Source organism: Quercus robur, chromosome 11, assembly GCF_932294415.1.
Source record: "Quercus robur chromosome 11, dhQueRobu3.1, whole genome shotgun sequence".
In the NCBI taxonomy this organism is placed as follows: domain Eukaryota; kingdom Viridiplantae; phylum Streptophyta; class Magnoliopsida; order Fagales; family Fagaceae; genus Quercus; species Quercus robur.
In genome coordinates, this window is record NC_065544.1 from 51,754,501 (window position 1) to 51,769,233 (window position 14,733).

General features: G+C 32.2%; 1 protein-coding gene across 8 annotated transcripts in view; it reads right to left on the reverse strand.

Annotated features, from left to right (window-relative positions):
* The window catches only part of LOC126707647 (monooxygenase 2-like), a 121,913-nt gene that overhangs the window by 105,499 nt on the left and 1,681 nt on the right, over positions 1–14,733 (reverse strand). The window contains exons 1-6 of one of the 8 annotated variants that reach the window (XM_050407404.1): positions 5,105–5,262; positions 4,751–4,897; positions 4,158–4,226; positions 2,551–2,716; positions 1,353–1,575; positions 373–508 (exon numbers count right to left, since the gene is read on the reverse strand). The exons of 2 other annotated variants lie outside the window; for them this stretch is intronic. In XM_050407404.1, coding sequence (XP_050263361.1) covers positions 373–508; positions 1,353–1,575; positions 2,551–2,716; positions 4,158–4,226; positions 4,751–4,897; positions 5,105–5,178 — 815 coding nt within the window. In that variant the 5' untranslated portion in view covers positions 5,179–5,262. Of the gene's footprint in view, positions 1–231; positions 509–1,352; positions 1,576–2,550; positions 2,717–4,157; positions 4,227–4,750; positions 4,898–5,104; positions 5,263–14,733 lie in introns of those variants that run through there. 5 more of the 8 variants (XM_050407405.1, XM_050407407.1, XM_050407406.1 and 2 more) reach the window with 5 other exon arrangements.

Here is a 14,733-nt window from a genome sequence, read left to right on the forward strand (position 1 = left end):
GCTAGGAATGTAGGCAATATATTGTCTCTTAAGAAGGATGTCACTTGTCCATTACCCTGCTGTAAAAAACCAACAAAATAAGATGTATTTATGAGCTCAATGCTTCTCCATCTCCTCTCTTTGGCATACTTCTTCAACCCCATCTCAATCCTCTTATATTCCTCTTTTTCTCTATCACCTTCTCCTCTTGTTTCCTCACTTTGTTCTTTAAGCAAAGCCCCAGCAAGGCACCTGGCCAAAACAACACCATCTTCTAAGGCAGCACAACCACCTTGGCCAATGTCTGGGGTCATGGGGTGGAGTGCATCACCGGCTACACATACATTGTCTTTGTTGATGTTTCCCCAAAGAAGCTCCCAGGGATGTCTGTACCTTAATGGGGATGATATAATGGAATCCAATTCAGTATTTTCAACAACGGCCTTTATTTCATCAGGTACATATTCATTTCCTAACTTGCTTAACACAAATTGCTTCATTTTAATTGGGTTGTCTTCTCTCTCTTTATCTGCAAAATATGAATAAGAACAAATTGTTAAGGATATGATATTTTTTACAATTGCTTAAATAATTTGTTTTGATTGAAGCAATATCATTTTTACTTAGATCCATCATTGAGAATACTTTAACTATGCACCAATTACAAAAGATTACATCAACAATTGTTAAAAAATTTAGGAACAAAATTGTGTTGCTAGATTTATTTATTTATTTTAATAATTGTGTTCCTAGACTTTATTAAATAAACAATGTAAACTAAGATTATATTGGGAAATTATTAATATAGAAATCTGATTCATGTAACCAATAATCTTGAAATGGGTCTTACACTATGCATCCATGCAAAAAATAAGGTAAACAAAGAACCAAAATTGGCTGTATGCACAAATTACTAAACACAATTATTTTCATAATTTGCTTAGATGAGAAGTTGTGATTCAAAAATATCATTTTTGATATTGATTCATCACTTAAACTACATGTATTATGCACAAATCATTTCAATTTACATTATAGTTATGAAAGGAATAGGATTTTCTCCCCATTTTACTTAAAATGGAGAAATTTCATTTCACGTTTAATATTTCAACAGTTTTGGATCTAACTGTGTATAGAATGCTTTAGGCCATTTAATAATTTAAATGACATGGTACTAGATACACTTTTAAATATTTATTCTTCTAAAAAAAGATTTGTAATATTTATTATGAATCATAAAATAAATCCATTTAATTTAGAGATGAAATGAAATAAGTTATGAAAAAATTGTGTATCCTAAATTTTTTGTTCCAATTAACATGCTCCAAATAGCAATGAATCAAGCAAGTATTGAATTGGCCCTAGGGGCTCACCTTCGCTGGATGTCAATAAAAACCAATAGACGCCATTGTCATCATAAGGAAGAAAACCAAATCGGAATGCTTTCCCGAAGAACTGAAAGAACTTAGGCTCAAACCCATGATTGGACTTGAAATTTACACAACCCCTGATGGCAGCTCTCCCTGTGAAAGTTGGTGCCTTGAAGCCCAACCACTTTGCCACCACTGAGTTCACTCCATCACACCCAATCAACACCTTCCATTTACAAAGTTGATACTCCAATAAGGCCCAAGTAATTATACAATAAAACACATAGATAGTTTAAATACTACATTATTTAATTATATTAAAAATTGCGTAGATGCTTTCGAGTTAATTCTGTTAAGCACCCCCCTCCCCCCCCCCCCCCCCCCCCCCAAAAAAAAGGGTCTGGTGAGTTTAGCTTGTGGAGAAATTCGAATCTAAATTCTCCTATTGGGAAGATTTGAAATATATATGCTACTAATTCACAATTCTCTTGATATTATTTGTAAAAGTTAGAATACTATTTTTGAGATTGGCTTAGGATTCCAGATTCCTGCATCACTAATTACTAAAGAGTGAGAATATGTGTGACTAACTAAGCAAGTATTCATTTTGAGTTTGATTTGGGATTCACAGCTATAAAATCTTGGACAATAATCTGATCCAAATCAATTTGGAAGAATTTCCTTCCACCTAATATTATATGGAGATTGATAGAACTATTCACAAGTATTGCTTAAACAATTCGTGGTCACTTATTATATAATATATTTCAAAATATACGTGGGTGATTTTATTAGTCCCTGCATGATGAATTGGAAATTTTTTCCTTAAATCTTTCAACTACTCCATAGTCCTTACCTAATCCAAGTAAAAATCAATATCCACTTTTAACAATTTATGATATTATATGAATTGAACATATGTGGGCCCAATTCAAAATAATTGGGGCCATAAGATAAACGGTCCATTCATTTACAAAATCTTTTAAAATCATGTGTATTTTTTGGGACTATCTTATGTATGAAGATGCATATATCCAATGTATGAGATAATTACAGTATCTAATGGGTCTTTTATTTTTTTTTTACATCAAATAATGCTCTCAACATTCACAACTTGAATATTACCCTAGATAATGACCCAAAAACAAGGAAAAAAAAAAAACTATAGGTGGTAGTGATATTAACATTTGGGTGAATTTACCTTAGTCTTGAGAATGGTTCCATCAGCAAGATGCACAAGCTTATAAAAGCCTGATATCTCTATAGAAACCACCTTGGAAGAGAACCTAATGGTGCCACTTGGGAGCCCCTTTGCAAGGGCTTCCAACAATAGCTTCCTGTTCACACAACGAAATTCGTGGTCTCCACTGCACAAATAGCAATTACCAGGCTTGCTTTATGTATCTTAATTATGAATTATAATATTAAAATAAAATTATTAGAATTGTTACAACTGTACATAAATTTTGGTAACCTAAGTTTAGTAAGTTGTTTCATTACAACCAGGAGTATGAGAAAGGGTTGCAAGGGCTATTACCCAATGTTAATCCCACTTAAGTGAGGTTCTGGGAAGGATTGCACTTGACAGCCCAAGAACTTTTACCACTGCACCAGATAGTGAATAGGGATAGCAAACAGGGTGAGAACGTGTCAAAGTCATGAATGCTCCATTCCCACCTTTGTCTCTTGTTTGGGACAAAAGTGGGGCAAGTTAAGGTGAGACAAGATGAAGTCATTTTGTTTTGCTATCCCTAATTAAGTACTTGACACTGGTGAGAGACAAGAATCTTGGCAGTAAGAGTATTAAGAGAGAATGTTTTGGAGGTTAGTAATAAGATGTGTGTAAATAGGATGAGACTGGTTGGGCTGAGGTTTGGTATAGGAAATTTAGCTATCTTTGTCAATGCAATAATTATCTCAATCTCATACTGTAATACATTTCATATATATCATATTTCTCACACTATGTGGTGTTGGGTATGTTCAAGCTTAAGACCATAATGTTTTGTTGTAAAGCCCATGCCCATGCCTTAGAATTTTCCTTGGCTGGCGTGGGAATTTTTGGCTGCAAACAAAACCCTCAATAATCTCATATTTCCTTAGAAAACTAGTCAACCGCACCTTCTGCAGAAAATACACAGCAGCTTGCGGCATCAATGGGAAAGAAAAATTCCTTTGTTTTTGCCTTCCTCTTTTCACTCTAGTCATCTTTAGCTACTTCCTTTTTTAAGAGCTCTAAGACTATCAAATTCTGCATATATGAGATTAGTTGAAAACAATAAAAACATATATTACTTTGATACTTTTGCTCCTCTGTTTTTGCTGAAAATTTTCTCTTGGGCATTTGTGATGAGTTTGAAATTCTGTTTGTAAATACACATTAACAGAGTTGCCATTGTATCTGAAGAGCAACCGCCTGAGCCATTTGCACCAATAGATTCATTCCAATAAAGGCAAAATCGCTTCTTAAGGACAGTGGATTTATTTCCGTGCCTTGGCGATAAGTTTTACTTAACCTTTAATTTTATACGCTTTTGCACTTGTCTATTTTGCTTATAAGTTAATTTGAGCATATCTTGTTTTACTTATATATTATTGATATTGCTTTGTAACTTTTTCAATCAATTTGGACAATTTTTCAAACTATACTTCCAACATGTGGGCCCTATGAGATCCATGTATTATTAGAGCGAGGAATGAAGATGCGTATAGATCATGTACAAGATATGAGAGAGAGAGAGAGAGGATTATAACTTGTATGATATAGGGGCACTATAATCATTGCTATCTGCAAGTACTTTAACTTACTATTTTCCTTTGGCAACAAATGACATCGCTGCTATTTGAACTCCTGAAATTGTAGAGGTACTCAAATTCCTGCATACAATTAGCAGCTGGTCAGTATACATGGTATGGTATGCATGTTCTTGTATTAGTGATGGGAGCTGGCTAGTTGAAATTAACCAAATACATGTAGAAGTTTATTTATTTTCCAAGTTTTGCAATTACTATGGGAAATTAATTTTAATTCATTTGTTCTGAGTTATGTAGTCTTCGCAAAAAGTTTTGCCTTCAAACAACCTTTTTTTTTTTCGCTCTGAGTAGCCTTGAAATGATATTAGACATAGGTATCACTCAACTAGAGGGAATAAGTGCAGGTGGTTAGCTATTGTCATAGACTGATCATTAAGCTAACACATACGCTAAAGCTCTAACAAAATTGGAAAGCAACCAACAGTTTCTAGTTTTAAATAGTCCCCCGATTGTATTATTACAGTATTACCTTCTTTTTATAGTATTTGCACCCAGACTGTTTTTGTTTTCTTCTTAATGAATTGCTAAGTTACCATAAAAAAAGTGACACTCATCAAGAGAGGAGAAGTCAACTAAATAGTACTTACCAATAAATCTGTTTATGTTGTTGTCGAAGGGAGTCACCAATGCCAACAGCATCTAAGGCCTTCCAAGCATTTGTCCATGTTCCAATGGCAAATCCTGTGATCCTCAAACTACCTGAGGATTCCAATACTAAGCATCGAATACCCAACCTACACAATATTTTCGTTGTTAGTGTTGGTTTGGATTTGCTTATTTACTTTTAAGTTTTAAAGCATTAGGATCTCTCCTATTTGAGAAAGTGAAGTTCTAACAAACATGAAACTATAAATAAATAAGTTAAATAAACTTAAAAAAAAAAAAAAAAAAAGACTAAACCAAAATGTACATGGATATAAAAATAGAGAGAGGAATGGTACTTATGAAGTCCTAAGGATGCTGTAAGACCAGCAATTCCAGCTCCCACAATTACAATGTCTTGCACTTCTTCCATGATATTTTGGTTTTTTTTCTCTGGAGAAGGAGATTTGGTAATGAGATATTTTTTTCCCCAAGATAGAATGGTTCTAAAGATGGTGGTAGTGGACCTATATATAATGGCAGCAACATCAAGTTGATTGATGACAATGATGCTGCGACAAGGAGAAGTTGATGATGAAAGCACATACGAAAGTTTGAAAATAACAGCCACGCAGGACAAATAAAATAATGAATTTAAGTGTGTTTGGTAGAGGAGAGTGGAAAAGAGGGGATAGAAAATAGTAGAGAGTGTTATTTCGTTTTTTTTATTTGGTATAGGAGAAATTAAGGGGGAAGAAAAATGGGTCAAGGGAGTTTATCTGATGGGGCCTACAAATATTTTTCTCTCTCCAAATTAGAGAAAGAATATGGAGAGAAAATTTAAGGAAATAAAATATCAAAATTACTCCCACTTTTCAATCCTTTTACTTTTAATATATGCACAAAATAATTATAAGGTAGAAATATTATTTTGGTCCTTACATTTTAGGATTATAGTTAATTTGATTTTTACATTTTGATAATAGTCAATTTGGTTCCTATTATTTTTAACTTATAGTCAATTTAGTCATTATTATTAACTCACTAACGAAAAATATATATGTGACAAACTATTTGTACGCATAATTAAAATTGAAGTGGATGATAAAATAATATTAAAAAATTTTTTAATTGATATTTAAAAAAGCCACCTCAATATCATAAAAAAAAATCCATAACCGAAAATTATTTTTTTACAGCAAAAATTTAAAAAAATTATTAATTCCTAATTGTAAAAAAGGAGAAAAAATAATTTTAAAAAAAAGTCTCATCCCTCTTTTTTTTTTTTTTTCTCCTTTCAGTTTCTTGGCTACCAAACACATCTAAAGTTACTGTTCCCTTCCCAAAGCCACAATCAAGCACCACCACCACCAATCGATCCTTCCTTTCTTTATTTAAAAAAAAAGAAAAAAAAAACACCAAGCTTGAAAGAAAACCGATTTCCCAGGTTTTCTCAACCAACAAACAGAGCATCAGAACCAACCCACACTATAGAAATCTCGAAATTATTGAAACAGTTCGAAAGAATTAGACACAAACATAATGTATTATCAACCCCAGAACCCAAGCCACAAGAAAACCCATCTGATACCACAAATCTCAATTACACCCACCACCAACAATCTACCGATATCACTCGTTAAAGAACAACTTTAGATCTTCTGGGTTTGGGAAATTTCTGGGCTTTGGGTTGCTTGATACGATGGTGGTGGGATTTTGCTCATCAAAAAACAACTCCAAGATCTTCAATTTACGTTACTGAAGAATATGTATTGGCGAGCCTGACATTGGTACCAAAATCATGGCTTATAATCTCTGTAAAAAGAAATTGAAGGAAACATTACAGCGCTTGAATACTCTGACAGGGATGAAGAAAAACTCATTATTTTGGATCACTCATCAATACAAGAATGTTACAGTAGAGTAGTTGTCATTTGTCAATGTCCTAGAGGAAGTGAGGGTGATTTGTGGGATTTGAGTTATTTGATTCAGAGGCAAAGAGGGCTTGATTTTGGAGTTTTTTTTGTTATTCATATTATTTATTCTTGTTATTTAGATTTTTTTTTAATATTATTTTATTTGCCATGCCATCTTTAATGTGCCGGCTGATCAAATTCTTTGTCATGTTGACATTTTTTGTGAGTGACTTAACGGTAAGGATCAAATTGATTGTAAATTAGAAATAATAAAGACTCAATTGATTATTATCAAAATGTAAGGATCAAATTGATTGTGATATCAAAATATAAAGACCAAAATAATATTTTTGTCAAAAATATAATTTAAAAAATGAGTATAAATTAAAATCAATAACAATTAATCATTTAATATTTAGTACAAGATGGAACACCGTGCACATTACAACAGAAGTTACAGAATGTTCCTCAAAAGTTCACAGTACTTTTCTTTTCTTTCTTTATTTATTTTTTTGCCGAATAAAGTTTACAGTACTTTATAGAGCAAAGTTGGCAATTTTATAATATATTTTGATGGGAGTGACGAGAATACATTACCTTGACGAAATCAACACTAATGACGAGGTCATCCCTAATGACGAGGAAATCAGCCATCACTGACGAAGGAAGGAAAGTCATTCAATGATGCCAGTCAGTAACCTGAGCAGTTACAAAACCAGCAAAACAAACCGTTGGGAGCCTATTAAAAGCCCCATTATTGGGCTGGAGGCGTTACTAAGAAAGGCATTAACACTCCAACGGCTAGCAACCAAAAACACATATATAAAGCCCTTACATTGGCAGCACAAGGTACACATACTGACATTCTAAGAAAATACCTATTATTTTTCTAGTTCATTCATTCCCATTTGGCGAATTACTTTTCTGTTCTAACTTTAGCATTGGAGGCATTGTGGTAGGCACCACACCGGTGACCCTTTTAAAGGATACATTGGTACTGACGGGGAGTTCCATCTGCCCATTTCGACTGACGAATTCACACTTCATCATATTTTATAATAGAGAAAGACTAACAAATACTTATAGATTATTCGTTACTAATTTATTTTTAAAAAAATTATGGGAAAAGAAAAAAATTAATATTTTGATAGTTTTTTCATTTCTCATAAAAATAATATCAAAACTTTTCTAAAATGAATTGTTAATCAATATCTTAAAGGCACGTAGGTTCTAGTTAACTCAACTGGTAAAATCTCTGATGGTTGTATAAAAGATATGAGATTCAATCCCTGCCTACACCAAAAACTAATTGATGTCTTGGTCTGATGATAAAGAGTTATAATTAAAAGAAGACGTCATAAGTTAAAAACTCTCTCAAAAAACATGTCATAATCAATATGTTGTTGTTGGGACTAGACTTGCTTTAGGTCATTGACCTTACTCTTTTCACATCTAGGCTTTATTGACACGAGTATGGTTTTAAAAACCAAACCAAGGGCAAAATTAGATTTGCCTCCAATTTTTAATTTTTGATAAGTTTTGACTAGATTTGGGCATTTTACTAAACTAGACTGGTAGTTGGTTTCTGGTTGAACCGATCAGACTAACCAATTCGGTTCGGTTTTTAAAACCATGGATACGAATTATTTTTTTTTGGAGTTTTTTTGTTATTCATATTATTTATTTTTGTTATTTAGATTTTTCATTCAAATGCTAATGTTTTTTTTAAATATTATTTTATTAGCCATGTCATCTTTAATGTGCCAGCTAAACAAATTGTTTGCCATGTTAGTATTTTTTGTTAATGAGTTAATGGTAGGGATCAAATTGACTGCAAGTTAAAAATAACAGGGACCAAATTGACTACTACCAAAATGTTGGGACCAAATTGACTATGATGCCAAAATGTAGGGACCAAAATAGCATTTTCACCTAATAATAATAATAATAATAATTAACTCTTTATCTTCTTTTTCTCAAAAAAAAAAAAAAAAACTCTTTATCTTCTTACTTTTCAATCTTCTTTACTAGATATACAATAATAGAAAATACAAATTTTTTATTTTTTTTTAATTCTCTCAACCAAATAAAGTAAGGTTGTGAATAAATTTAGCTGAGTCAAATATTAAAATTAAAAAATTGTTCATTTATTTTTATTTTGAACACTAGCTCATCTTTAATTTTTTTAACAAGTTCGAGCTTATTTACGAGTTATTTAATTTTTTTTTTTCATGTATAGTAAACACCACAATTAAAATTTGTTAGCCCTTCTCAAATCCATATTAATAGTTAATAACTAAATTATTGTTGAAATAATATTATCTGAGTTAATTAATATAATATTTTTTGTTCATGAACTTATTATTTGAGTTAATAACTAAGAAATGGACTATTTATTAGAAAATTATAAATAATAAAAATAATAAGTTGATGTCTTATAAAATGTTTACAACCATGGACAATGCAATATCAAGTTTACATAAGTATATTTTTTGTACATGTATAATTATAAACATATAATATTATATATACATAAATTGAACTTCATACTCATGAGCTTATCACAAATAGGCCGGCCAATTAGCCTTCTAACTACATTTGGTCTTAACTCTTAAGCCACAATGAGAGAGAGAGAGAGAGAGAGAGAGAGAGAGAGAGAGAGAGAGATCATTATAATAAAACTGTTTTGCACAATAATTTTTAGAATTGTTTTCTAAAAATTATTTTGTGAAAACAAGTACCAAATTATAAACCAAATAGTGGGATTCACTATTTTCTTTTCTTAATGTTAAATTACTGATTTTTTCAAAAACTTAAATTATTAAGAAATGATAAATTTAATCATTTAATCTAATACAACCCCTTCACGTGTGGGCTACTTGAGCTGCCCTTGAGTAGGGGCCAACACGTAGAAATTTAAATGGGAGGTAAGATGGACATAGGGGATTGAACTCGGGATCTCTTGCTCTAATACCATGAGAACATACCAATTCTCCCAAAAGTTTAAGCTTTCACCTTATATTTGAGGGAGGGTGTTAAACATATTATGGCTTAAGTGGCCCAAACCAATTGTAAGCTTATGTACCTGTAGAACAAGCATATTAACCTTAGTTTCGTCTATAGTTAGCCAAAAGTTAATCAAATATTTTCTTGTATATAAATCCTACATTGAATTCATTGAAATACAAATGCTTAGTATAATATGTAACCATCAATGGTTTTCTCATTGTGGATGTAGGCTGTTAGGTCGAACAATGTAAATTTTTGTGTGCGCTCTCTTTTTTATGCTTTTGTTCATCATTCAATTATCACACATAATTTGACAACAACTTTAGTACTTAAATACATAAAATCTTTTTCTTTTTTTTAAATGACTACCAAACAAGCATGAACACTGCGAAGGTTTCTCAGTTTATACTAACTGACAATTGTTAAAGTGAAAAATACCAACAATTTGAAAATTCAAATAGTGTAAAACACTATTACTTATTTAGACTTCCAGTTCTTAATTATGGCTTGATTAATTTATGCTTAACACACTTAATGTAGAATATATGTGATTAGCAAATTAATCAATCGAAGCATTCAACAATTACATGGATGAACAAATAAGTGCAATGCTAAAATGGACAAGGCAATGGGTAAAAGAATAGCAAACCCAAGAAAATATGGCGGTATGTTATCAAAGAGGAAATTGAAGAACTCAGCAAAAAACCTCTCCACGACCCTCCAAGTTAAAATAATCCACTAGTGAATAAGCTAGAGTACAAAGATACCAAAAAGACTCTCCAAGTCTAATCTACTCAAAGTACTTGAGACCTCCAAGCTTCAGCTACCAACGGACTTCTCGGAGTCTTGTCTTCACTAGTTATCCAGATCCAGAAATACTGCCCAAGTGCACCGCCAAGTCTTACCGGTTTATCTTGGCAAATACCCAATGCTTCCCATGCTCCAAAACACTTTCTACACTCTGAATATTTGTGGGTTGTATTTGGGTACAAATCTCTCCTATCAAGATATAACAATGGGAGAGGGGAAGGAAAAGAGACTACAAGGATTTCTCTCTTAAGGATGAGTAACTCTCTCTAACAAGGTGGCTGTTGTAGAAACCTCTCTTTAGGGTTTTCTTCTGAATAGCCTTCCTGCAATTTTGTGGGTAATGAGAGTATATATAGTATGAGTGAAGGGTATAAGAATCACACTTAAAATCATCCTGGCGAAGAGTTTCGTGGATCACTGGCGACTTGGCCAAGTCGCGAAATACAACTTGACTAAAAACTGTTTAGCTTAAAGTATGTGCTTCTCACATGACCTTTTGCGGGTTGTCCATTCACAAGTTAGTCGCAAGAAAGTCACAAGATCAATTGTCTTGAGAGATCTTCATCAACTTAATACTAAATCCATTACAAATAAATCCCACAAAATATAAGGAAATACATTAATGCAATTATAACACTTTTTATCATGGAATAAAGCCAAAATAAATGTTATGTGAAAAACCATAACTTAACAAATACTACAAAGCATATTCATATGACTGCATTTAAGAAATGCTAAGCTTCCCACAATCAAAATCAGCCCTCTTCAAAAGCAACCCAGACAGGAATGCAACCAATAATTTGTCTCTTAAGAAGGTAGTTAATTTTCCATTACCCTGTTGGAAAAAAACCAACCACATAAGCTGTAGTTATGAGCACATGATCATCTCCTCTCTTTGATATAGTTCTTCAACCCCATCTAAATTTTCTTATATTGCTCGCTTTCACTATCAATTTTCTCTTTTAATTCCCCACTTTATTATTTCGTGAGTAAAGCCCTAGCAAAGGTAATGATTTTTTTTTTTTTTTTTTTTTAAATTCTCTGTCTCCCACAGGATGGGAAAATAGTACTAGAATACAAAGAACTGAAAGAAGTAGAATGGATCTAAAGCTAGTAGTAGTGGATCTATAAATAATGGGAACAACATCAAGTTTATTATAACTATGACAATTAATGATGCTAACAAGGACAAGTTGATGATGACAGGCAATATGAAAGTTTCATGCATGATTTAATTAAAGTCTACGTATAAAAATAATATTACACTAGTCACAATCAATCGTTTCAAATATTGTGAAATTTATTGTGTTTGTAATATTATTGACAAAATAGACAAATCTTTTTGTTTATTTAACAGTGTATATTTTCTCGACTTAGCCCACATATTAGAGTTGCTCAAAATTCAAAACCATCACCGTACTTTTAATCCAAACCACCGACATTGTGGCCTCAATAGAGATCACTAGGTCAAGAAACACAAAGAGAATTCTGAATCTTTAGTATAATCAGATTGATTCCTTGAAGGATTCCATTAACTAATATTATTATTATTCTACCTCAGATGCAAATTCATGTAGCTAGTGCTGTAAATTGATTTCTTTAAGGGTTAATTTGTCTCGAGACTACCAACTAACAATGACTAGGATGTTAATAAATCTTTATTTTTATTAATTTACCCACAAATCATGTAACAAGTGGTGTGTAAATTAGTTCCCTTATGTCCCCTTAAAAAAACAAAACAAAACTCCCATATGGCCTTATCTCAATACCATTTTTTGTTTTGTTTTTGTTTTTCATTTTAAGTGACAAGGTTGGATTCAAATCCTGAACGTATTTTTTTGAAAATACCAATAAATACCACTTGAACAATTATAGTAGAAGAAAAACCACTAGAAATATGTTGGAAATGAACAATTAATACCCCACGTCGCCTACTCTGTTAGTACATATGGAAATTGCAAACAATGAATAAATGTCATAGAAGTCCTCTATATTTTCATTAGTGATTAAAAAATGCCCCACTCTGCCTACTCTGTCACAACTTATACAGGCTGATTGCAGAGAAATTTTAGAAAAATGTTTCCAAAACTAGGGACGGAGTTAGGACTTAGAGTTAGAGGAGACAGCTTTGTTGTTGGCTGCGTGCAGCAACTCTAGCCTCCAGCTTTACTGCTTAAACACTGAGGGGTTTTTTTTTTTGGCAAAAATCCAAAACTGACCCTCTAACTTTCAGCTTTTTTCATTTCAGTCCTCTAACTTTCAATTTTGTCATTTTAATTTTCTAATTTTCAATTTTTGTCAATGTAGGATTCCATTAAACCCTAATTATATCCTACCGTTAATTGAGCCAAAACAACATCGTTTTGGCTCTTCTTTTTCTTTTTTTCTTTTTTAATAAATTTCAGAATTAAAATAAAATTTAAAAAAAATTATATTAAAAAAAAAAATTTAATCCACAATTCGATCAACGGTTAAGATTCACGACACGTCATCATCTCCGTCTATCCACTTCGCTTACTCTTCCTTCAAAGACCTACCTGACCTCTGCTTAGACGACGAGGAGTTTGACTCCTCTTCCTCTCAATTCTCCACCTCTAAAAAACCTTTACCTTCCATTTTCCACCGAGTCGATCTCGCCAACTCGCTCCTCCACTCCTGGTCAACTCCCCTGAGTCCCTTTTCAATGGCCAATCCGAGCCGTCGATTTCATTCCCTAGCGCAAAGAAACGAATCGTATTGTACTTCACCAGCCTTTGCGTGGTGCGGCGCACATTTGAGGACTGCAAAGCCGTCTGATCTATTCTCCGAGGGTTTCGCGTGTTGATCGACGAACGAGATCTATCCATGGATTCCGGGTTCCTAAGCGAGTTACAGCAGATCCTCGGTCAAAGAAAGTTGATGTTACCGAGGGTTTTCATTGGCGATAGATATGTCGGAGGCGTGGACGAGATTCGCCAACTTCACGTTACGGAGGGTTTTTTTTTTTTTTTTAATATCAGTTTTTTTTCTTTTAATTCTGAAATTTATTTAAAAAAAAAAAAAAACCAAAAGCAACGTTGTTTTGGCTCAATTAATGGCAAGACATAATTGGGGTTTAACAGAATTCTGCGTTGACAAATATTGAAATTTAGAAGATAGAAATGACAAAATTGAAAGTTAGAAAACTAAAATGAAAAAAAAAAATGCTGAAAATTAGAGGACCAGTTTTGGATTTTTGCCCTTTTTTTTTTTTTTTTTTTTTTTTGTTGTTGTTGTCTTTATGTGTGTATTTGCTCTTAGGTAAGCACAAAATTATTTTGTTTAGAATGTTTTAAAGTGTCGGGTTGTTTGTTTTAGGTAAAAGTGGTTGATTGGGCTTAATTTGTTTTAATTTTGCTATTGGAAATTTTTGTTATTGCGCTAATTATTTTGGGTTTGTATATTTTGTTATAGATTTTAGATCTATAAAAAAAAAATTATGGCCTTTAAAAGGAAAAAAATGTTAAAGAAATTTTTTTTATAATAAATTAATGATGTAGTGAGTGGTTATTGATAAGTAAAAACTGATATAAGTGTTGGTTCTAGATACAAACCAATAAGAATTTGTTATCTCAACAATTTATAAAAATATTACAAAAAAGTTTGTAGCTATAGTATAACTCTTAAGAGAATCAGTAATATTGTTTAGGGGGCAAAGTGTAATTTTATACAATAAAATTTATATATATATATATATATACACTAATATTTTTTAGGGTAAATTATATGGTTGGTTCTTATCTTTTACACTATATTTCAATTTAGTTTCTAATATTTTAATTATGTCAATTTGGTTCCTAACCTTTTCAGTATCATGTCAATTTAGTCTTAGATGTTATTACTTGGATGGAAAAAGTTAATATGCCGAGCGGAATAATAAAAAATAATTTTTTATGCCACATCAACGGTCAATTGTATTGCCGCATCAAATTAAAAAAAAAAAAAAAAAATTATATATATTGAATTTCGTTTACTCTCGTTTGCAGCAACATGTTTTATTTCCTATACTAGCTCTGAACAAGGCCGGAAGCCAAACAAAAATAAAAAGTTCAGTCTTTTCAAACTCAGCTCCATCAAAGTCCCTTCTAAGTTCTAAATCCTCTTTGTTTGGATTCATCCTCAACTTCTCTCTATCTCTATGCATTTACTTATCCACTAACTACCACAAGAAAAACCAAAGCCCCAGTTTTTTTCATCCCCTTCAAAAGTCACAACTAATCAATCCTACTTGATGA